At 36.6% G+C, this 25,050-nt stretch overlaps 1 protein-coding gene across 4 annotated transcripts in view; it reads left to right on the forward strand.

Moving 5' to 3' along the window:
- BICD2 (BICD cargo adaptor 2) overlaps positions 1–25,050 on the forward strand; it is a 59,918-nt gene that overhangs the window by 9,950 nt on the left and 24,918 nt on the right. For 3 of the 4 annotated variants that reach the window (XR_005557306.1, XM_039348544.1, XM_039348545.1), the window contains exon 2: positions 21,448–21,660. Coding sequence is in view for 3 of the 4 variants with exons in the window: in XM_039348544.1 (XP_039204478.1) it covers positions 21,448–21,660 (213 nt within the window). In the remaining variant the exon portion in view is untranslated. Of the gene's footprint in view, positions 1–15,332; positions 15,356–21,447; positions 21,661–25,050 lie in introns of those variants that run through there. The other variant, XM_039348546.1, reaches the window with a different exon arrangement.

Genomic DNA, 25,050 nt, shown 5'->3' on the forward strand with positions numbered 1-25,050 from the left:
TTATGAAAGTTACCTTGAAGGCTCTCCAAAAACATGGATAGGCTGGGATAATCTGGTTTTTCATAACAGAAGCAGAAAGTAAAGGAAAATGATAAATCCAGAAGAAGTATAGAAGGAGACGAGAAGGTACTAAATGTCTATCTGCTCTTTGGAGATTGGAGGAAAAAAAGCAAAAAGTAGAACGAATAAGAGATTTTTGAAAAGAACATCAGAACCTCTCTGAAAAGATTGTTCTGTAACTGAGAAATCAGTATATAAAAAACTCTCTGGTAACTATTTATTTTGTCAGGTGTAAACATTTGGAGTAAAGCTTTTTAATTAGAGTTTAAGGCAGGGCTGGAGAACTTATGGCGCCCACTATTTCCTTATCAATTTCAACATGTGGATTTGTTTGTAGATGCTTTTGAGCCCTTGGCTATATATGATATTCCCAGAAGTCTTTTTCAACATCAAAATTCAGAAGCATCAATGTTCTTTCTGTTCTGCCCCTTCAAACTCCAATTTTGCTTCCATAGAGGAAAATCATTGCCTGCATGATTCTACTCACGATAAATATATCACCGCATTGAAGACTCTCATCCAAGACCTCCATAGCTATCCTTCCAAGTGCTGCTGTGTGGCATAGTGATTTAAGGCTTATTACTCCATCTGTTATTAATTTCATTTGCTTTATGTTTAATGTTAGTCCCATTTTTCTTGTGCTCTTTGATTTTCATGATTAAATCTTCCTAATTATTTCCTTTGAACCATGAGGGGCCTAATAAGAAATGCCTGCTTTTGGCAAACTGAAAATACGAATATACTGGCTATGGTTGTTACATTTGGGCTGCAAAAATCCTGATAACCTAGATAGCAGCAAATATATATATATCCAAAAGATGTAAGTTTTGCTGCCATCTAGTGTCACCAATATTTTTACAGCCCAAATCTGTTAGCCCTACCCAACACATAATGATTCAAAACACTGAGTTATGGGAGGGAAGTTTTATTTTCTTTTTTTAACCCTGACACACAATTCGGAAGCCTTCAGAATTACTACTTAGTGGGTTTTCCCTCTTTCTCTACTTTTTCATTTTCTTCTAAATGAATATAAATACTGTAATTATACTCAGTAAAATTATTTGAAGAGCCTCTATTTTTTTTCTTCTGCATCTCATTTCCTATTTTCTCTGAAGATCTCTGGATGGTTGCCAGGTTTAAGCCACTTAAATACATCTTCAACCAGCTGTTGTCTACCAGTTTGCTCCCAGGCAATCTTTGTGCTCAGCAGGATAGCTTTTTTTCCACACCCCCCCCCCCCATAATGAATGTGATTGCGGAAAGGGAGTCACATTTTGTCGTAGGCCCTTCATTTAGATTGCCTTTCCCCTCTCGTATTCAGCTCTGTTTTCTTCCCCAAAATATGGAGCATGAGGAGGCATCTTCTCGCCTAAAAAAGAGGAATCAATATTTCTTTTTTAATTGTCTAATGTGTTGGGGCATGAAGAATTCACTTGGCGCACATGTCAAAAGCATTTTTGTTTCCAAAGCCATGAAAAATGATTACAGCCTTTACTGTGTGAAATAAAGCCAAATCACCTATGAATTGAGCAAAGGCGTCTTGATTTTCTGCTTTGTGGCCAAGTGTTCACATTTATTTACTGTAAAATTGGAAAAAAAGACAAGGCTGACAATGAGAGGCCCTCAGTGATTTTTGGCTGTTGATGCTTTGTAATTAATCATACAATCCTCTGTTTCCTTACAAAATATGATTAATATTACAGTTATCAAAAATTTTGAACATAGGGCTGCCAGCTTCTAGTTTTTCACTGACCTGCGGGGATTTTGTTTCTAGTTCTGTGCAACCTTTACCTGGATCCTCTTTTTGTTGCTTCAACTCAGTTTTTAAATCAAAGTAAATGGTTATGTGAATTTAGTTTTGCACAAGTGCTGTCTTTTTTATTCTATATCTATATCATTTGGCCTGATTATGATTAATTGATTATTTTTGTATTCTCTGAGAAGCTTATATGATATATATGGGCTACAGACTCATTTTTATCTTAAGAACAACCAGTTAGCTTTGTATATCTGAATCAGTCCACACGAGTTGTTACAATGGAGAAACTCTGATTTACACCTTACATTGATTGCTTTTTGCTTTGTTATCAATAGTGTCTGTAATCTTATCAATGAGTATAAGATACCTATTCATGAAGAGGTCCATTCATGCGGATTCTTGGTGTGGGAAATCCTTTCTTCCAATCATAGTTTCCTGATATATTTTTATATGACACAGTCCTAGGACTTGCTTCATAATTGCAGGGAAGGCACTCAGATTGTAACAGTAACCAAAAGGATTTATAAGGTAAAAGTAAACAATACTGGAATAAAATTCCACTGATTTTATCTAAAAGTTTTTTGAAATACAAAGAGCAATTCAGAAATAAACCTCCATTTGGTTATCAATGACACTTGCAGATACAGAACTTTTATTATACACATTAGAAAACTACAATATTATATTACTTTTTGACATAATCGCCATTCAAATTGAGGCACTTGTAATGTCTTACAAGGTTTTAAATTCCTTAGTAGTCACTCGGCGCCAAATCTGTGCTGTTGGGGAGGTGTGATGAAAAACATCCCAACAGAACTGCTTCAAAAGTTCTTGGGTGCGTCTAGCAGAGTGTGGGTGAGCATTATCGTGAACCAACACCACACCTGAAGTCAGCATGTTATGGATGGCTCGTCTGAGTTTTCGTAATGTTTCACAGTAGACTTCTGAACTGATGATCGAACCACGCTCTATGAACTTCACTAGCAGTACTCCTTTGGCATCTTCGCATTTGGTAGGATTTTATATGGCACCACTTCCGAATTTATTTCCGAATTGCCCTCGTAGAGACGTTTTCCTGTGCCAGATCAAAGCTATAAACCTATAATATGTGCCCATACATACCAGAGGAAATTTCTCATCTCATTGGGCTTCTTTCGAATATATATGTCAATGCTGGCATGCAAATATGCTAATAACTTACATACCTATTAAAAATTCATTATTCAGTGTAAAGAAAGTTGAGACAGTTCTAAATATGTTTAGAATACTCGTTTCCTCAAACATATATTGGAATTATTTAAACCTAACTTGGATTCCTTAAATTTATTTCTCTGTTTAAAATGTTTAAAAATACTTAGTTGTATTCTTTAATCATGGTTTGATGGATTTTTTTTAGTTTTCTTTCAAAATATGTTTAATTTTAAATTTTTTAAATTGGAAATTAAATAGTAAAAAAGAGAAACTATTTTAAAATGCATATTAGAAATCAAGAAGTACAAATGATGACCGAGGAACTTTGCTGTCCCGGAGTTTACCAAGAGAGGTGCCATTACTAAGAAATATTTATCTTTGGTTGTCTGCGATGTGCCAGTAGTAGAAGTGGAGGAGTTTTCAACAGAGCATATTTGGCACGGGTGCCAGAGGCGGCACTAAGAGCCCTCTCTGTGGGCACGCACGCTGTCGCTCCAGTTCTAGGCCTTTAGCTGGGTTTTATAAAACCTTTTCGCTTTAGGCCTCCACCGCCGTGTGCCAAAAAAAAAAAACAAACGTCCAATCAATCAGTCAATTTCAACTTCTCGCGGGGAAAAAAAAGATCTTGCAAAGTTGGAATTGATTGATTGAACTTTTTAGTCCCACCGAGTCTGCTGTTACCACCGCAGCCACGCCCACCCAATGGCCAACACCCAGCAAATGGGCCACACCCAGCCAATTGGCCACACCCAGCCAATGGGCCATACCCACCCCGCACCTGGCGATGCATAAGTGGGTTTTGGGTTGCAGTTTGGGCACTCGGTCTCTAAAAGGTTTGCCATCACTGGTCTTGACATTTATTTATTTTATTCCCATCAATAAAAAAGAAGGGGTTTGCGTTCTAAATGATTTCATTATGGCAGGGGTGTCAAACTGCCGGCCCATGGGCCGGTTTCATCATACCGGAGCCATGCCCTCTCCATTGCCGGCAACGGCGAAAAAGCTCCGATACGTTGTGCGACGTCATGTGACGTCACGAGTTTGACATGTCTGCATTATGGCCTCTGAATTATAGGCATGACCATATGGAAACTACTCTAAATGCTTTCATGTGGTGGTATTTACAGCATGATGTGTCATTTGTTGTCTGCAAAGTTCATGGGATTGAGGTGGTTTTCTCTGTGCCAAGCATTTGGAATTTTGAGAGAGCAATTTGTGGGTTTGGAAGAGAAGTTTGGAAGCTGATTACCAGAGCTTGCATGGGCAGTCACTAATTATGTTTACCAAAATAAAAATGGATGAAGTTTCTCCTTCTAGTGTCCCTTAAAATGTTCTCTACTACTTTAGCTTAGACTTCTTTCTGAGCACATTTAAAATAAGGCTCATTCTCTTATCTTTGCCCTTAAAAGAATGACTTACGGGCTGTTTGGAACCCAGAGATCTTCTTTTAAGTCAAGATTAGGCTAAAGCCTGGCATCTTGTTTTGCAGCATGCCAGTTTTCTATTTAGTTGCTCCAATGTAATGAATTGAAATCTTGTGTGACGGAGCCTGAGTAGATGCCAGCATGATAGAGGCCCACAATGCCCGCGGATATTGTATTACCTACACCTGCTTTACATCTTTGCAGCTTGATTGATTTCTGCTTTGATGAAGAGGAAATTGTGCAGCAGTGCACTGAGGCTTTGTACATGAATCAGTTAGATGGCATCAGATCCCCATATGGAATAATTTAATGCTTCTTTCTGGCTATTAACATTTAAACCAGCTATTAATCGTTTCTCCAGAAGCATCAACTGTATGTTTGTTTATTTTTAAACTTAAGAAAACATGACTGTTATAACATTGATGGCTGATTTCTTAATGCTTTCTGTAACTTCTTAATGTTTTGTTTTTATTTTGTGGTCACACAGAATGTACAATCAGGGGTAAAAATGCTCTGCATATAAACATGTATTCAGAAGGGGAAAAATTAAAGGCCTAGTTTTGTTTTGTTGCTGTTGTTGTTTCTATGATTGTGCAAGTATTCTTGATGACAAAACATATAAACACTTCATTTAAAAATGCAATGTAACCAGACGTCATTTTCTTTTTTCTTTATAGAATACATTATTTTAATGACTCATTAGGAATATATTTTATTCTTTATATTTTCTGACCAACCTCCCCGCACTTGCTAGAGCAGTTCTTTGATCCGAAGGACAAAGCTTTTCATTTAGTGAGGGTGGGAGAGGGGAAAGAATCACATATACACACATCTGTTAGCTTCCAAAGACAGTCCTATTGTGAACTGAGATGCTATAGATAGTAATGTAAATGGGACAGTTGAAGGGACTGGCTTCTCCCCCATCTCTGAATGAGTGAAAGCAACAGTTAATGCTTCAAGTTGGCTCATCTGTTGAGTACAATTAGCTTCCATCTATCAGCCTTTCAATTCAGAGAAAAAGACAGTGTGGCCTTTATTAAAGGCTGCCTTGTTTTGCTTGACATTTCAGAAACACTTGTCACTGCGTGCCTGGGTCAGTGGGATGGTGTGAGGCTGTGGCACTTGTAGGCTGGATTAATGCTGACGGTGATGTGGAGACGTAGAAACAAATGTAGTTTTGATTTACAGATATGACTAATAGAGGATGGGAGGAGCAAATACAACAAGCATGAATTCTTCTGTTCCTCAGTCCACTTTTTCTCACTTGCAGAGCTCTTTCTAGGAATAATTTGCCAGGCAGATTCTCCTCCCTTCCTTCTTGGCCTCTGGGCTGAGTGCCAACATTCATCCAGGTTGCCCTGTCTCATACTTCCATTAGAACTGTTTAATTGGTGCCTGCTGGGAGGAGAGCTCTGAGTCCAAGACACGCAGAGTGTGTCAGGATTGCATCTCTTCTCTTATACTCTCTGTTCACAATGGGAGCCCTTAATGTTTTTATAATAGCTTTTGAAAAATGTGCATAGCTGCTTTTGCCCTTAAAAAAACAACAACACCTTGCTTAAAATGGTCAGTGAAGCCCTCTCCCTAAACACACAAGGAAGGAGGATATACTATAATTGTGTGGCTTTCCTGTGTAATAACAGCCTAAGTGATGCTGGGGTTTGCTAGCCTTTCCTGTCAATAATCTTGTTATTTTGGCTATATTTGGATGCAGTAGCTAGAATCAGCAAGCGTGCTGATGCCACTACTCCATTGCTTCCACTTCTGCTACTGGAGGTAGATACACAACCTAGGCAATTCTGTTGATTTTTTGCTAAGATGCAGCTGAATTAGAATCCCATTCTTGTTATCTCATGTCAAATCAGAATGATTAGTTTATGATTCTCTCTTGTTAGAGGAAATATGCAAGGGATTTTGGTATACTACACAGATCACAGAGAGACTCAATCCTGATATAAACTTGCATTTTAGTAAGCTGCTTCTCCTTTAACAGGAGAAGACTCAGCACTGTCAAAAATCATAATTATATCTTTTGGTATTTTACTGCTTCTGAACATATTGTTCTAATTCCTTCAATACTTAATCAAAACTGTACATCCCAGAATAATACTTGATCCCAGAATGATACTTGATCTGAAATATAAAGGAAAGTATGGCTTTGTAGATGTTGCATTCATGTGAACAACAACTGTAATATTATTTATCATTGCATGTGCTAAGTGGGGCTGCTGGCAGTTGCAGTTTAGCAACCACGAACAAGACTTTTCAAACTGATTTTTCTTTCATGCTCTTAGTATCTTACCAGTCCCCATCAAGTTCTTACCAAACCCTAGGTTTCCATGAAGCATAGCTTGAAAAATCCTAACCTAGAATGCCACAGGTTCCCATTTTTGGTTTATGCTATAATAGCTTTTGAAATTTATTAAAGTACAATAAACTAGTCTACCTTCATCTTTGGAAATTGTTCCAAGGATTTGGATCATCCTTGCTTTCTGGGGTTCCATGAAAAGCCATGATTGGGTGGAGGGAGAGAGATCATTTTTTTTTTAAGTTTTGCATGCTGCAGAATACTAGCACAAACAGATGTGGGAATTTTTATGTGTTGCAGCTCAGTTTAGTGATCTTGCTGTAAATATAGGATTTTTTATGATGAGTTCTCTGAAAACTACAAATTATTTCAAGATTTCTTCCTTGAAGAAACTTGATCTGGAGTGCCTAGATAATTGTGTGGGAGAGCATGCTATAACATTCCATGTTATGAAGAACTGGGGGTGATCAGTCAACCCTTTTACAGATAACTATCTTGTACACTCCCAAAGCTGTAATCCTACTATAATGTACACCAAATAAAAATAAAATAAACCTGCAGGGAAAGAAAAACTCCATATGATTGAAATTTGTGGAGCCAAGTTTCAGGAAATAACCTACTTGTGTGGTAGACAATAAGATCTTGGCCTTGAGTAAAACACAGTAAAATCTCTATTAGATTTTCCCAAAGGGTTTGTTTGATTTAATATAATTTGATCTGGTTTTGAGAAAGATGTTAAGTAAGGGAGTGCAGTAGTTACATACCTCTTGAAAATAAAAATTAAGATTTGCAATTGTTAATATATCAAGTATTAATTCTTAATTTTTTAAATTGTTTTTTGCTGCTGTCCCGAGTTACGGTACATAAGATGGACAGTAATATAAATCTTACAAAATAAAGTAATAATTTCCTATAATCTGCCTGCTGTACTATATAGGTAAAGCCATTTTTTTAATGCAATTAGTAAACTTGGACCATTTGGAAGTGCGTGCTGTGAAGCACTGCAATGTCTAGTTTCACCTTCACAAATCATGTGGTGGTTGTTGTAATGCATTATGCATGATAGCCCAGCCCTGTGTTGGCAGATACGTTTTGAGGGCAGGACACATCACATTCTCTCTCATATTATGATGACAAATCAAGCCTCTAGCTTTGGAGGTACTTAGAGCATTGCTTGACTTTGGTACATGACTGTTGTTTAGTCATTAATAAATCATTGTTCCCATAGGGACTCCCAACTCCCAGAATTCCTGAGCCAGCCAGCGAGTCATAAAAGAGCCAAGGTTGCCTACCCCTGCCATAGGGCGAAGATAAACAAAATATTGGAAGCATTTGTAGCAAGAAATTTATAAAGCTTTCATATTGTGTTATGATCAGCTGACATAACAATCAAACTTTTCCTCCTTTTTAAGCTTTACTCCCAAACAAAGGAAACTACTTAGTTAATAGCTACTTATCATTTTTCAGAGACACAATAAAACTCAGGCTACTGCCAAATGTTGAGGTTGCTAGCAAATTTATTTATTTATTTATTTAATATACTCCTATATTATCTATTATAAGTCATTCAAGGTGGTGAACATAGCTAATATTCCTTCCTCCACAACTAGAACTCCCTGAGGTGGGTTGGGCTGAGAGAGAATGGCTGACCAAAAGTCACCCAGTTGGCTTTCATGTCTAAAGCAGGACTAGAACTCACAGTTTCCTTGGTTTCTAGGCCCATACAAGACCAAACTGGCTCTTTAAATATAACAATAACAATATAAAAACAATACAAAGGAGAAATGCACTGTGGTAATTTTTAAATTAAAAAGTGAGTTCTTAAATTTCAAGTTCCATTTGAAGCCGAAGCCAAATGATCCCTAACTCTGGAATGGGTGTGAGAGGCAGACAAGGGGGGATGTTTTTTGTTTGACCACAGACTTATATTTATTTTATATTTCTGTTTTACACATTGTAGTAAAGACTAGTATCTTCATGTTCAGGGCTATGGCAGGTCAATGAGAAAAAAATTGGCTCATATATTGAAGTACAAACGTGTCATATTCTGTAATATGACTCACTCACAAATATAAAGTCTCATGGTATAATCTAGCATATTATTTATTTATTTATTTAAGCCATTTATGTAGCCCAGGGGTGTCAAACTGCCGGCCCGTGGGCCAGACACGTCATCCAGAAGCCGTGTCCACCCCATTGCCGGCAATGGTAAAACCATCCCGATACGTTGCACGATGTCACATGACGTTGCAAGTTTGACATGTCTGATGTAGCCTGCCTATCTTCCAACCAATTCCGGGCGGCTACCTATCAAATACTAAAAAAAAACATATAAAATCATATTAAAACTATGATTGATGTAATTTTATTTATACGGAGATAAGGAGTAATACAGTACATGCACTAAGTCTGTTTCTCCATGGATGCCACCATGTCAGAACTACAGAATAAGAAAAATTGCTACAGCTCTTGCTTCAGTTAGTTGAACATGTGTATCCTGTGTTAATTGGCTCACTGTCTTCATTGAGATGTTGATGACCTTTTTGCTATTCTAATGAAATAACAGCATTTTTACTCCGCAAAGCTGGTGTTTCACACAACTGCAGTTTAGCCTGATACGTGAGCTCAGTCGTTATGGTTTAATCAATAAACATAGCTAAGCATGACATGTATATACAACCATTTTTAAAAACAGAAACACCTAAGCTTGTGATCTTTGTGCAATAGAAAAGTATTTAATTATTGCACTAGAAAGCAGAACAGGACACAATCAGAAGATAGATTGATAAATTCTATCCAAATCAGTTTGATTTTGGCCAGCAGAGTCCCAAAGCAATTACAAGTTGATGGATGGCTAGTGGCTTATATGAGTGAAATAAATGGCCTGAGGGAAGTTGCTTATGGACAGATGTCAAGACACAACTCAAGGGATTAAATTTAACAGCACTTTGACCATCTGGGATTTCTGGGAGTACAGCCAAAAAAAAAAAAAATACAGGAAGCCCAAGTGACTGAATGATATTGCTTCTTCCAAGCTGCACAATTAGATGAACTGGATTTTTTTTTTTTTAAAAAAAAAATATTCCATCCTTTAGAAGCATGTCAAAATCAAGTTTGTCTTTCATCACTTCAGATCAGCTTTATTCCAACATTATCCCATGTTTGCTAAGAGAAAGTGATTATAATTATGCTTTTAAATTATACTCATATCTGATTTCCTTCTATAAATTGACTAATGATGTATGTGGCGCACATATTCTTTATGCAGAAGAAGAATCCAGATTCAATCTTTGATATTTCTAGTTAATTCCCAGTCTACATAGTACAGTGGCTAAGATGATGAAATTTATTTATTATCAAACTTTTTAACCACCTATCTCCCTCACAGAAAGGCTGTGGGTAGTGAGTTACAATTCATTAGACTTAAAGAGTGCTAAGTTGAATAATAAGGCTATTTTAATCTGCTATTTAAACTTAATACGTTAACTGCAAAATACACTTTCTGAAACCAAATTTAGTCTGATTCAGTTTCCCTCTTAGTGTGGCTCTGTTGTTTAGAGCCAGTGCCTTTTCTTTTGACATCTTTAAAAACGTACTTTAAAAAGAAATACAACAGTATTGATTTGGACCTGGATCCATATGCAAAATTTACAGATTTATTGATTTATTTTATTAAATTTATTTCGTGCCCACCTCATCACAGGCAACTCTGGGCGGCTTGCAACATTAAAAGTAATAAAACCATAAAAATAGATATTTCTAATAATAAAAACAAAAATTATAATTAAAGATAGCAAAGGAGGGAGGGGGCAGGATGTGTAAGTAAGGAGGTGGGATCTTCTCTTGGTCGATAACCACCTCCATTGTGATACCTTCCCTGTTGGGGTCCCAAGTCAACTAGCAGAGCCAGGTGTTCAGGCTCTTGCAGAGGACCAGGAGGGTGGAAGCAGATCTCACCCCGAGAGGCGAGATGCTTGCAAAGGGCAGGAACCATGGCAGAGAAGGCTCTTCTCCTGTACTCTGCCAGCTGAAATTCATTGACTGAATGAGTTCCGCAGTATGCATCCTCTGCTGGCATGGGTGGGACAGGACAGTCCCATTGGGATGAGACGGTTCATCTGATGTAACTTGGACCCATCCTAGATGTTATTGTGTGCGAATAGTTGTAATTATGTTCTACAGCTATGCAGAAATGTGAACAGCAACAAAAAAAATGCTGTTCTACTACAGTTTTAGTTAACTTAATCCCATTAAGCCTTTTATTTGTATGAAGCCTTTTATGTATTTATCAAGTCTGTATAGACCTCATCTCAGAAAAAGTGACTCTGGGCAGCATTATGATTAACAGAATGATGAAACACCCCACTAATTACAAACTCTAAGCTAAAGAAGAATTATAGTCTACAGTCTGAACTATAGTGCTTAGTGCAGGGGTGTCAAACTGCCGATCCATGGGCCGGTTGCATCATACAGAGGCCACGGCCACCCCAGCTCCAGCAATGCAAAAAAGTCACAATACATTGCGACACGTCACGTGACGTGGCGAGTTTGATACCCGTGGCCTAGTGTATCTGAACCTAAAAGGCTACTCTCTAAATGAGATGCTAGATTTTATCTTTGGGAATGTTTTTTCTCTAATAAATGCTGAGCTGACATCACATCACAGTTATGGTTGTTATTCCTCCTTCCAGTTATACCAAGTCTTTCTGTAAGTACAGTACAGAAATTTCACTCTTCCTCAGTGATGTACTTTAGATTTGTTGTTCTGTAGTTTTCAAAATTCCCAACCAACATGATTATCAGCCCCAACCATCTGGAGAGGATTGGGTTAATGGAAAGCTGAGCTTCAGTGACATTACAATACTAAGCTAACTGAATAATTTAATATCCAAACCTCAGGAGATGAGAACAATGTAATAATGTTTCTGCTACAATGGAAATTATATTTCTTATATAATGCTGCCTCTTTTGTAATTCCCTTAAAAATTGCATTAAAATTCAAGGCTGAATTCAGATTATGTATCACAATTTAGCTCTGGAAGAATAAGCTTTGTCTTTCCCTATGTTTGTATATATCCTCCTTAGGCAGGAAGCAGGCTGCAAATATTTCTTTCCTAATTAACCACAACTTGCAACATCAACCAATGCAAAATAAACCATGGTTAATATTAAATAATGCTTTAAACTAGAGATGACACAGATACATCAAAACTGAGTACTGTTTTGAATCTAACCACATTTGTTTCAGTTTGCTTATTTCAGTATCACTTTTTCTGTTTATTGATGTGCTCTTTCTTTATGTGGGTCTTATACAATGCTTGTATAATTGGTATCTTAGTATCTTGCGATGGACTGTATATTTCTCTTCTTTTAATGGGTAAATGCAGTTTCTATTCATGCTTAAGGCTTGGGTAGTTACTAGATTTTAAATGAAAGGTGGGAAAGTATCGAAGGGTTGAGAATGGAAAAGAAGTGGAATGTAAAATGCATGCTCAGGAGAGAGAATGATAAATAGTTTTAATATTTAAAATCTTTAATATTAATATTTATCAGCAATTTAGTGTGCTAAGACTGAATGTAAATTCAAGTGAGTTGTTTCCATGACTCGCTACATAAAGGAGAAATTTACATATTGAGAGTTCCACCTGAGTGCTACAACAGAATGCATAAAGTATTCCTAATCAGTAGTTAATTGTTGCACTTGAAATCTTATTAAAATAAGCTAGTAGGAAACTAACAACTAATTCTTAATAGATCAGTCACTCAACACAAACCTATTGAAAGATCTAAAATGATGTTTCATTGGTCTGTTGTTAAGCATATTATAAGTATGTAACTGATTGATTCTTTGGTTAATAACGGGTGGGTGGGTTAAGAAATAACCTGAGAGTTGTACTCTCTTTTATGTTAATTGACTTGCTGAAAACTTCCTGTAGCATTTAAAATATTTTAAAACTGCATTCCGTTTTTGACTGAATTAATAAAACATCACAAGAAGAACTTAAAAATATAATAAAGGATTACTATGTAGTATGCATTGAGACTTATCAGACATCCATGTTTGGCATGGTATATGAACACAATTTTTTTAAAAAGCAAGAAATGGTGAGCAGATTTGAATCAATTGCAGGGGTCTTCAAAATACTTTGTTCGGTTAATTTTTAGCTAAATACATTCCCCAGAATATTAAATACTATTGTTCTGGATAAAGGTACTTCAAAAATATTTTGTGATGGCAAACCTTATGTTTAGCAATGGTAGTTGAATAAATTTATAATGCTATATCTATTTATATGGTTAAAATGGAAATTATATGATTACAGGGTTTATTACCAGGTTATTGAGATATTTTTCTCAAAAACATTTTTCCAAAATGAATTATTTATTTGTGGTTTGCACCAAACATACTGATATATACTAGGAGCACTAAATGGAAAGCTAATTTTAACTGAGTGCAATGCTAGTTTGTATCATCTTCATAGTCAGTTGTTGACAATTTGTTGAAATTATTTAAAAAGGGTTGAAAGGTTGACTTTGTAGTGATATTCAAGAATTTTAAAGATTTTGATATTTTAATCTACATGTTTTGTTGAAATATACATTTCTGTCAGCCCTTCAGGGTAAACCAGACTAAGGAACCAAAGTCGTGCATCTAATATTACTTTTATTATAACATTAGGGCAACAAGATAAGATAACCTTTATTGTCATTTTTTACTGTGGGCCAGCTGGCACACATTAAAAATGAAATTCTGTTGCCTGCTCTCAAAAATGTTCACATACATAACACATATATAAACATGCAATATACATACATATGTATATATCTACACCTTTACATATAAAATTCATATAAATATTAATCACTGTCCATTTTGAATACATAGCAGAAAGTGGAAGCTTGAGAGTTCACAAGGTTGATATTGTATGGAACAAAAGTGTGACTGAATGTGGATGTTCTGCTTTGGATACCACGAAGCCTCCCAGAAGGTAACAAGGAAAACAGATCGTGAAGAGGATGTGTTGTGTCGTAGACAATACTGCGGACCCTGCTCAAGCATTGCTTATATGCTATGTCCTGAATGGAAGAGAGGGAACTGCCAGTAACCTTTTCTGCCATCCTTACCACTCTCTGCACCGCCTTCCTGTCTGATGCAAACCTCAAATCTGAAAATTCTTCTCCCCTTCTTCCCTTTATCTTCATCAGAATTAAGGAGACTTTTGTCTAAAATGCTTTTTCAGGTTACAGTTCTTGCCTGGATTCAGATTTCTTTTATTTGACTGTTATCTTCGTTGTAGCTCTTCTTGTCTTCTATCCATTATACTTTGTCCTAAAATGTGAGAAATTAGTATGCAGTGGAAAGCAAAATACTTGTGCTTAAACATTTGTTGTTGATCTGAAAAATGGAATTGGCGAAAAACCAAAAAATAAATTTGCAATGTTTGCATTGATAGAAGAATTAGTGTTCTGTTATCATAGTTGCCTAATTATCTTAAGATACATCTTATTGTTTCTATCCTAGGCAGCCTTCTCCAGATGTATTTTATAATGATTTGCTTTAGGTATAGTATTTTAGTTATACTCTTCCCAGTTAGTGATTAAAGATGACAAAATTGTAGTAAAAAACATCTGGTGAGGGTCATATTGGAGGGAGGTATAACATGTCCATAAAGCATGTCATACATTCCTAAAAAAAAAAAAGACAAAAATTCCCTATAATTTGTATATATGTTATATTCATACCTGCTTATTAAGAAAGCATAAATTGAAATCTCAAAATAAAAGATATAATTGAATTTGCTCACTGGCCCTTGTAATAATAAAACAATTTATCTTCAGTTAATTAATTTTTTACTCCAGTTCTTGTGAAAAATTCAACATCCATTCCTTTTTAACATAATTACCAAGAATCATTATGTGTGCATGAGAGATGTGTGTATGCATGTATGACTGTATAAAAAATAATGGGTTGAGAGTAGTTTTTCAATTGGCAATTCACAATTGTATCTCACAAAATAAACAATCAAATGTACATGGAAAATGCTTGTATTGTATGGAACTATCAGTGGACCCCCAAAAGAATGGGTTGCTCCTTAAGGTTTGTTTTTAATAATAACAAGATAAAACTGCATAAAAATAAAAAATAAATAAATAAAAGGGAACTCATTTCTTTTTCTGTACTGTTCTGATTCTTCAAAGTATGTCTGTGGTATAAAAGAACTACTGGCCAACTGGCCAATTAATTAATGATGAGGGTGAGGATAGCTCACCTTGCAATATCAGTTGATCTTGTCCTGCTTGTGAATATACATTTATTTGGGGGGGGCAGTATATAAAAATGAGTACCCATTTCTTTATTGGGTTCTGATGAATTGATAATATTACACACCATGGTAATATAATGTCTGCAAAAAGAAAAGCAAATCAGGAACTCAATAATTCAACCTTAAGTGACATACATTTTTTATTATTGCCTTTTTCTTCCTCCTCTAGACCATATTTAATCTTTCCTCTCATCTATGAGCAGCTCATCATTGGTGATATTCCTGGAAGAATAAACTCTCAGTGATATAGTTCATAGCATAATTTGGATACTCAAGCTGCCAGTGGAAGGTAATGATCCATGAAGGAGGGCATCTATAATAATAGTAGAAAAATACAGGAAATGGAAGACTGTCCTAGAACTATTAAAATAGTATGGCGGAGAATACTTTGTCAATAAAAACAAAGTGGTGATATGTGTAATATTGGGAGAACAGGATTTTGATTGATGGAATATTTAATTATGATTATCTGCCTCTGAGTGATGTTGACTCAGTGATCACAGAAATGGACTTTCTTCAATAAAGGAGAATATTTGTAGCTCTGGGTTGAAATGAGATGTCCTTGGTGTTCTCTGACCTTAGTTATTATTATTTTTTTTTTTTGCAGACAGTTGATTATGCAAACTAGGTAGCATTATTAGCGCTAGCTCTGATGAAATATCTGCAAGAAAATAACCAAGATCAGAGAGCACCAAAGACCCCTCAGACCTTCTTCAGGATGATCTGTCCCCTTCGGGTCTTTAAACATTTCACCTGCTGTTGCTGTAATTGAGCCTATAAGTCCACTTGCTACCATACTAATCATCTTTCTTTCCATCTTTCCTAATGTGATTTTTCCTCAAAAGAGCTGAATCTTTGCATAATCTATTCAAAATAATCATAGTTTGATTATTTGTACCTTGTGAAAATCTGAGTTTGTTCTATGACTAATGTGGGTTGAATTTTTTTTTTCTATTCATAGAATTATAAGATGGCTCCTCCAACACCCAAGGTCAAAAACATCAATACTGTACTCTTTTTTAAAGTCTTAACTTTCCCTTTCATAGGATTTCACAGAGAAAACCATTACCTGAATGATTCTGATCTTTGGAGGTTTAGACACATCACTGCAAGTCATTCTCCTTCATTTCTTTTTTTTAAGACTGTACAAATGCAATAACATTTTTCTTATTATCTCTTTTCAATTTTGGCATTCTAGTCTTCAGCCACAAGCAACACATCTTACTTGCATGTCCTGTTAATTTTAGGTCGACCATAACACTCATCAACCTCCTCCTCTTCTGCATCAGTGGATGGAACATAAACACATTTAAACATCATATCAAAGGATCATCTGCAAAGTCAAATGATTTGGTCAATGACTACATTGTATCAAAGTATTGCCTTGCTATATCCTTCCAGACTATGAAAGCAATGCCATTGTTTGTTTTTATGTTCTGAATAGTAAATAAGCAATGTCATTTTCTTTATTTTTATGACCTGAGTTGTAAACAGCATGATATTCTGTCTGAAAATATCAATTCCAGTCCATTTCAACTCAATTCAGTTGTATTCACTAATGCCTAATATATCAAAATGTACTCTATTTTATCTGTTTTGAGCCTTCCTATGTTCATGCTTCCTATATTCCATGTAGGGCAGTGGTTCTCAACCTTTTTAATGCCGTGACCCCAAACCGGTCGTAAGTTGAGGACTACTCAACCGGTCGTAAGTCGAGGACTACTCAACTGGTGCAGCACCGTTTGCAGAATGGGACTTTTGGCGGGCTCAGCAGGGCAGAGACAGCCTGGACAATTCCTATTGGCTTTTGAAAGCCAATAGAATTAGACTCTATTCAAGAGAGTCTATTCTATTGGCTTTCAAAAGCCAATAGAATAAAAGGGAGTAGCACAGCTAAGGAAAAGGGGAAAAAAATGGCGGACTGCGTTGTTTGGCGACCCCCGTGAAATGGTCGTTCGACCCCAAATGGGGTCCCAACCCACAGGTTGAGAACCACTGATGTAGGGATTTTGTTTCCCTGCATGCCAACTGTAGCAATTAGATTTTTCAAAAGCTTTATCTAGCCGTATCATAAACACAATTAGTACTTCTTCAATAACATGTTGAGTGCTATTTGACTTGAGCTGCCCATTATCTGACATTCTGTTATCAATACTGTTGATATGCTTTTCTTGGAGTGGTTTAAAAGTAAATCTTGAGTTACCTTTTCCTGTGCAATATGAAAGTATATCTTTGCCATTGTCACTCAAATAATCATCCATCTCCAGCATCTTTCAGTGTTGTTGCTGCTCAAGGTAGGTGCATTTTTCCTTCAGCTGGTCTCTGGAATGACCTTGAACAACTTGAGTGACTTTGCTGGGAGTAACAATCCTGGCATTTTTCACATATTCCTTCCAACTCCCCCCCCCCATCAGTATTTAAGTGGAAAGTGGTACTTTGGGATAAGAATAAGAAGTCTAGTTTAATGAAGAGAAGGACAAGGGGGGGACATGATAGCAGTGTTCCAATATCTCAGGGGCTGCCACAAAGAAGAAGGAGTCAAGCTATTTTCCAAAGCACCTGAAGGCAGGACAAGAAGCAATGGGTGGAAACTAACCAAAGAGAGAAGCAACTTAGAACTAAGGAGAAACTTCCTGACAGTTAGAACAATTAACCAGTGGAACAACCTGCCTCCAGAAGTGGTGAATGTGCCAACACTGGAAGTTTTTAAGAAGAAACTGGATAGCCATTTGTCCGAAATGGTATGGGATTTTCTGCCTGAGCAGGGGATTGGACTAGATGACCTCCAAGATCCCTTCCAACTTTATCATTATTATTATTATTAATAAGGCTGGTTTATTTAATTTATTGATAAAAAGCCTTGGAGGGGAGATGATTGAGAATGAATTTATATTTAAAATTATGTCTATTTGCTGTAGAAAGTTTTCTATAAGCAGCTAATATATTAGGAGTTTGAGATTCTGGTCAAGCTGTAAAGTTTAATCTATTGTTTTATTTGCATTCGTACAGAATTAAAAGGGTTTTTAAAAAAATTATGGTGCAATTTTGAATAATTACATTCACTTGTTTATATACAAATTAATAATATAAAGATACTTGCATATGTGAGCAATTATTTTAAATCTGATTTCTGTGCAGGACAGGAGAGAAAATAAAAAGTGCCTAATTATGATGAATTTTATATGCTTTTTTGAAAACAATAAAAATTATAAGGATGGATAAAACAATTGCAGCAAGAAATTTGAGGTGACTACACACTAAATGGTTTGAAAGAAAGTGAAAAGCTTCAAATCACTTGCTTGTCACAGCAACAATTTTTTACAACTTCAAATGGGTCAATAGAAATGAGAAGAAACTGCTTTTGATAAATATATGATTTACAAGATTAAAAGGGGAGGCAAAGGTTCAGTCAGCATGACAACTTAGAAATTGAAACCCCAGGTGTCTTTCTATAACAAGAGTTCCCCAATCTTTTTGGCTTTGCGGATCAGGAGGAGGGAAAGGGGATGGTTCTGCATGAGTGGCCAGCAAGCATGCATGTGTGCATGCAGCTGCATTTGCATGAACAGCTTGCACTCGTGCCTGCCGCTCATGCAAATGGAGCGTGTGTGCATGTATACACCCACGGCTTGCACAAGCGAGGATGCGCATGTGTGCGTGTGCGCTTGCTGGCCATTTCCACGGCCCGGTTGCAATTCCCTCATGGCCCACTAGTGGGTTGTGGCCCACAGGTTGGGGACCCCTGTTCTATAAGAAATCTTTTCAATATTATATTGATTTGAGAACAAAAGCAAGAGGCTTCAGAATGGGTTGGATTGAGGCGCAATTTTGATTATAGCTTGTGTTTCGCAAATATGACTGAAGCCATACAGCAAACTCAATTTTTAAAATGAAAAAAAAAAAAAGACTGATTTTGGCCAAAATAAAATAGTCTATTGTATAGCTGTTTAATCTTCTGATTAAATTAAGACATGTTCAAAGATTACCCCTCAGAGCCTTATATACTGTGCAGCAATATTTGAATGTTTTTGTAATATATTTAAATAAATAATATATTTATTTATTTATTTTTACATATATGGACTGGTTTGGATATGGATAATGCAATAGTCTACTGATAGAAGTTACGCATTCCTTTATTAAGCTTTTTAAATTATTATTTCTGCTTCTGTGTTGTGCTACATTTTAGATTTCTTATGTGTTTTTTAACACATGGTTCCTATAAATTTTACTGTACTATGGTACAGTATTTTCCCTGAGCTTTTTCTTTAGGGATCATATTTTGGGAGATACAATACAATACATGAATGTAAATATCTGTTTATAAAATGACTTGAACATTAACTCTACATGCATATTGTTTCATATTGAGATTATATCCAGTAAACTTGAACCAAATACGTTAATCATTTTTGATACATTTTCCACATGATTTATTGTGTGGTATCAAGTCATTGTGAACTCTTAGGAACAACATAGATAGCATTTCTCCATGATTTTGTCCATGGTACTTTGCTTATATTATGAATTATTTACAGTGGGACATTTTAATCTCACTTTCAGTGATGAACACAACATGTAAAATCCAAGTTGCATGAATAATGTTTGTTTACAGTAGATCTTTATGTATCTTTTTCTCATACTACCCCATGTCATCTCCCATCTGCTCAGACATTTCCCTCTCAAACAGAGAACATAGTATATGGATGTATATGTGACTGTATGCAGCAAAAGGGGCGGGAGGACAGAAACGAGCTGGCAGAAGCAGTCAGTGGAAAAGCTGCAGTAGATTTTATTCTAGATGACCCATAAATAATTCATAATATAATTTATTCTCTGGTTTTTGGCTTAACAATCAGCATGATTTCATTAGAAAATTTTGGGAAGTCCTTAACCTAGAGCTGGTCCATTGAGAACAAGTTTTTTTCCCTTTATTTTTTAAAATGTATAAAGTTTGAGGCACTAGGATATAAAGCTTTTTATACAGCTTAAAGTCAGCTGACATACATTTGTACACTTAGCATTTTATTTCCTGCCTTGAGGTGACACTTGCCAATTTTGTTGAAGATTAAATTTAATAAAACAATCTATCCAAAAGGCATTTGTTGCTGCTTTTCTTCAAGAGGGCTAGGGTCATGATACTTTTACAATCCCATTAAAATAACACATTACTTGTAAAATCCTGAACTTATAAACTTGAAACTTTTGCCAATACTGTAAGATTTATTTTATTTTATTTATGCACTTTGAGACTCAGAGTGACTGTTCATAAAGTTGGCTTTTGTGATAGAGGAAGCAAATTAAAAGTGGAGAAATTCTTTGCCTGTCGTAAAAGTATCAGCAATAAAATCGGGCTGTGTGACAGTGAAAGCAACTAAATCTCTCCTTTGACCTTTAACCTGAATAATAGGAGGAAAGGGGACTCATTATGGTTGCCCTGGTACTTGGTTGTCACTTTCTGTCTTCCCAATCTATGTTAGTCTATTCCAGTTCTGAACCTGTATAAATTCCCAACCTGATAGCAGGGACTCTGCACAGAAATGCAGAGCTGAAGCAACTGGCCTAAAAATGTACATTTGCGCAGACGAAGCAGGAGCTGTTTGTTCAGGGAAAGTGAGAATGTGTTTTCCCACAATTTGCAACCTCCTTTAAATGTTCCTGTCTTCCACAGTTTTAAAAACTCTTGCTCTAAGTTATTTGGAAAAAGATTTAATTCACTTGTTTTATTCATATAACCGTTGGCATGTTAACTGTACTTATTGGCAGGGTATATTTAACAAAAGAGTTACATTCACTTGCCAATCTAGCCATAATTGTTATTTAAAAGATAGAAAATGTTGAGTTAGTCATCAAAAATCAACGAAATTGATCTGTTTGGTACATCTGCAGAGAAATTTTGGCTTGATGACTGCTTCTGGTGTGACTTGGTGGCGAATATAGTGCTTCAAATGAGACCTTGTGGATTCTGTTTATTGCGGCTAATGTTTAACTCGTATCTTAGTACTATAACCATAAATAAAAATCATACTGATTTAATTGGAAAGTCTATTGTGAAGTTATAATAGAACTATTGCAGTAGTCCATAAGAATGAGATTTGCTTCTTTTTAAGATACCACTCATCTGAGAACAAATTATTTTTTCATTAGCTCAGATATTGCTTTTATATATGCCATTTTCTCATACCTAATCTCTCTTGAAAAGGAAATTTTTATCTGTAGATCTGTCTACCTTCATAAAATATATTGTTACATTTTCATGGATAAAGACATCGGTCTGCTTAAATTCTTTCCTAAGGTACAATAAACATGCATTCTGCAAAAAGTTACTTGATTTTTGTGAAAACAAAACAAAACCATAATCTGCTTTGGTTTCTGTTCCAGGCTTTTGGTCAGGCTCATACCAACCACAAGAAAGTAGCAGCAGATGGAGAAAGCAGAGAGGAGACTTTGATACAGGAATCTGCCACGAAAGAAGAATACTACATGAAAAAGGTTATGGAACTGCAGACAGAACTCAAGCAGCTGAGGAATGTCCTTGCCAACACCCAGTCTGAAAATGAACGCCTAAATTCAGTTGCCCAGGAATTGAGAGAGGTAAGTATTTTTAAGCAGTAATACTTGAACTGAAAAATCTTTGAAACTGAACAATTGCATTTCTTGGAAGAGCAATAGCAATAGCACCTAGACTTATGTGCCACTTCATAGTGCTTTACAGCCCTCTGTAAGCAGTTTACAGAGCCAGTGTATTGCCCCCAACAATCTGGGTCCTCATTTTACTGACCTCAGAAGGATGGAAGGCTGAGTCAACCTTGGGCTGGTGAGGATTGAACTCCTGGCAGTCAGCAGAATTAGCCTGCAATACTGCATTCTAACCACTGTGCCACTATAGCTCAGAAGTAGTTATGTGATAGGCCATGGGTTTGCAACCTGTGGCTCTGGAGCCGCATGTGGCTCTTTGAGCCTTCTGCTGCGGCTCTCAGCCTCCTTTGCCATTTGCAGAGAGAGAGAAAGAGACAGAGAGAGGCACTTGTGCTTCCTCCTCCCCCCTATCTCTGTATAAAAAGAGAGTGGCCTCACCCTATTTTCTGAAGAGCTAACAAGCTTATTGGGCAGGGCTCCTCCCTTTGCTGCGTCTCTGCAGGAAGGGCAGGAGAGAGCCAGCTTGTTGGAGAAGAGCTTGAAGCCAGCTTGTCAGGTGAGCAGAAGATTGGATAGAGGGAGGGGAGAGAGAGAGGAAAGAGAAAGAAAGAGAGAGAGGGAGAGGAAAGAGAGAAAGAGAAGGAGAGGAAAGAGAGAGAAAGAGAGGGAGAGAGGAAAGAGAGAGGGAGAGGAAAGAGAGAAAGAGAAGGAGAGGAAAGAGAGAGGGAGAGAGGAAAGAGGGAGAGGAAAGGGAGAGGAAAGAGAAAGAGAGGAAAGAGGGAGAGGAAAGAGAGAGGGAGAGGAAAGAGAAAGAGGGAGAGGAAAGAGAGAGAGAAAGAGAGAAAGGGAGAGGAAAGAGAAAGAGGGAGAGGAGAGAGAAAGAGAGAGAAAGAGAAAGAGGGAGAGAAAGGAGAGGGAGAGAGAGAGAGAAAGAACTCATGCACAGCAGCCTCTATTTCTTTTTAATTAAACTCTTCAATTAAGCTCCGTGCGCACATGCGCACACAAGTTTTGCAGCTCCCAATGTTTTCTTTTCAATGGGAAACGGTCCAAGTGGCTCTTTGAATGTTTAAGGTTGCCTACCCCTGTGATAGGCTGTTTTGAAATTAGAAGTATTTAGCGTTGCGCATCCCAAAACTCCAATTCTTGCTGAACTGCATTTTTAGTTCAATCAACCTCACTACTATTACTTTCCTAAACTTCTCCTCCATCAAGGTATTAAATAACAAAAGGAAACTTCTCTACAGAATTGCCATAGAGTAATTAATTCTCCCACTCTCTACCCCACTGCCATGGACATAACCATACTGGCTTATTTTACAGCACTGGCATAACTATACTTGCCTGTCATTATTCTTCTTTTGGCAAGGTTGCATGGAACAATGTTGAAACTTATTGACCTGAATCATAAAAAAGTGAGAACATACAAATTTTATATCTTTTATTTTAGAAATGAACTTTTTTTTTTTTTAAAAAAGAAAGCTGGAGATTGGTGTCACCTCTATGATCAGGGGACTGGAGGCTAAAACATATGAAGAATGGTTGCTGGAATTAGGTATGTCTAGTTTAATGAAGAGAAGGACGAGGGGGGACATGATAGCAGTGTTCCAATATCTCAGGGGCTGCCACAAAGAACAGAGAGTCAAGCTATTTTCCAAAGCGCCTGAAGGCAGGACAAGAAGCAACGGATGGAAACTGAACAATTAATCAGTGGAACAACCTGCCTCCAGAAGCGGTGAATGCTCCAATACTGGAAGTTTTTAAGAAGAGACGGGACAGCCATTTGTGTGAAATGGTATAGGGCACTGGTTCTCAACCTTTTTAATGCCGCGACCCCCAACCAGTCCTAAGTTGAGGACTACTCAACTGGTCGTAAGTCGAGGACTACTCAACTGGTGCAGCACTGTTTGCAGAATGGGACTTTTGGCGAGCTCAGCAGGGCAGAGACAGCCTGGACAATTCCTATTGGCTTTTGAAAGCCAATAGAATTAGACTCTATTTAAGAGAGTCTATTCTATTGGCTTTCAAAAGCCAATAGAATAAAAGGGAGTAGCACAGCTAAGGAAAAGGGGGAAAAATGGCGGATTGGGTTGTTTGTTGACCCCCGTGAAATGGTTGTTCGACCCCAAATGGGGTCCCGACCCACAGGTTGAAAACCACTGGTATAGGGTTTCCTGCCTGAGCAGGGGGTTGGACTAGATGACCTCCAAGGACCCTTCCAACTTTTTTATTATTATTATTATTATTATTATTATTATTTATATGTGAAGAAGATTGTAAACTACAACTGGTTAAATTAATTGAGTAAGTACTTCTCTGCTATACCTATGTTTTCTTAACATCTAGAACTGCCACTCCCCTTTGAAGAAGTTTATTCTTATGTTGTGTACAGGTATGAGTGCATAGAAACAATTGGCCTATTTCCACTGGTAATATATTTTTTAAATAGGTATGATACACAATAATTACTTTTAAATCACAGCTGTTTGATTTTCTAGTTTGCTCCTGTTAAGACATGCTGATAGGATGGTTTCTAAATATGAATGTAGCTTTTCATATCTGCTGGCTCAACAAATTCTGTCTCATGTGATAATTCTAAAAAATGCAAAAGTCATTTTGTATTTCATTATTTAGGGCAGACTGTAGTTCAGTGAGTGAAGTACATAATTTGCATGTAAGTAGTTCCAGGTGCAGTCTCCCATATCTCTGGGTCCAGTTGTGTAAGATAATTGTGTAAAAGCCTGAAGAATTGCTGCTAGTTACTGTTGACTGAGCTAGATGGACCAATACTCTGATTTGATTTAAAGCAGTTTGTTTTTTTCATGTTTCTGTGTTTCATTTAAGCAAGAGTGAAATGCAGAAACCTAGGCTAATAAGTTTGCTGCTCCATAAAGCAGATATGTGGATTATTTTAGGTTCCAGAAAGAGTAGCTCTTTCATTTTAAATTACACTAAACATATGATAGTTCTATACTTTTTACCATCTAGGAACCCAAAATTATTGTAAAGGTGTTTGCTGTCAGACTTTTGGAAGAGAGTATGGCCAACTGAAGACAGCTCTGTGAAAGTGGAATTGTTGACCCTGACAAAGACATACATTCATATTCACACTCAAAAACCTCTTTTAAGTCTAAGAATTTGCTGTTAAAATAAATAGCAAAAAAGTATATTAGATTTTGATCTAAGAAAGCTATGAACAGATTAAGGGTCAGATAAATTTGGAATATTGATTTCTACTATAAGACTTTGGAATTAACTATAAAAAATAACTTCTTGTGGGAAACAGATTTATTTTGAGTCTCTTGGCTATTGCGAATCATAACAAAGGTAAATGATTATTTTAGA

The sequence above is a fragment of the Crotalus tigris genome, unplaced genomic scaffold (genome assembly GCF_016545835.1).
Source record: "Crotalus tigris isolate CLP2741 ecotype Arizona unplaced genomic scaffold, ASM1654583v1 scf7180000018160.1183395, whole genome shotgun sequence".
Taxonomy (NCBI): Eukaryota; Metazoa; Chordata; class Lepidosauria; order Squamata; family Viperidae; genus Crotalus; species Crotalus tigris.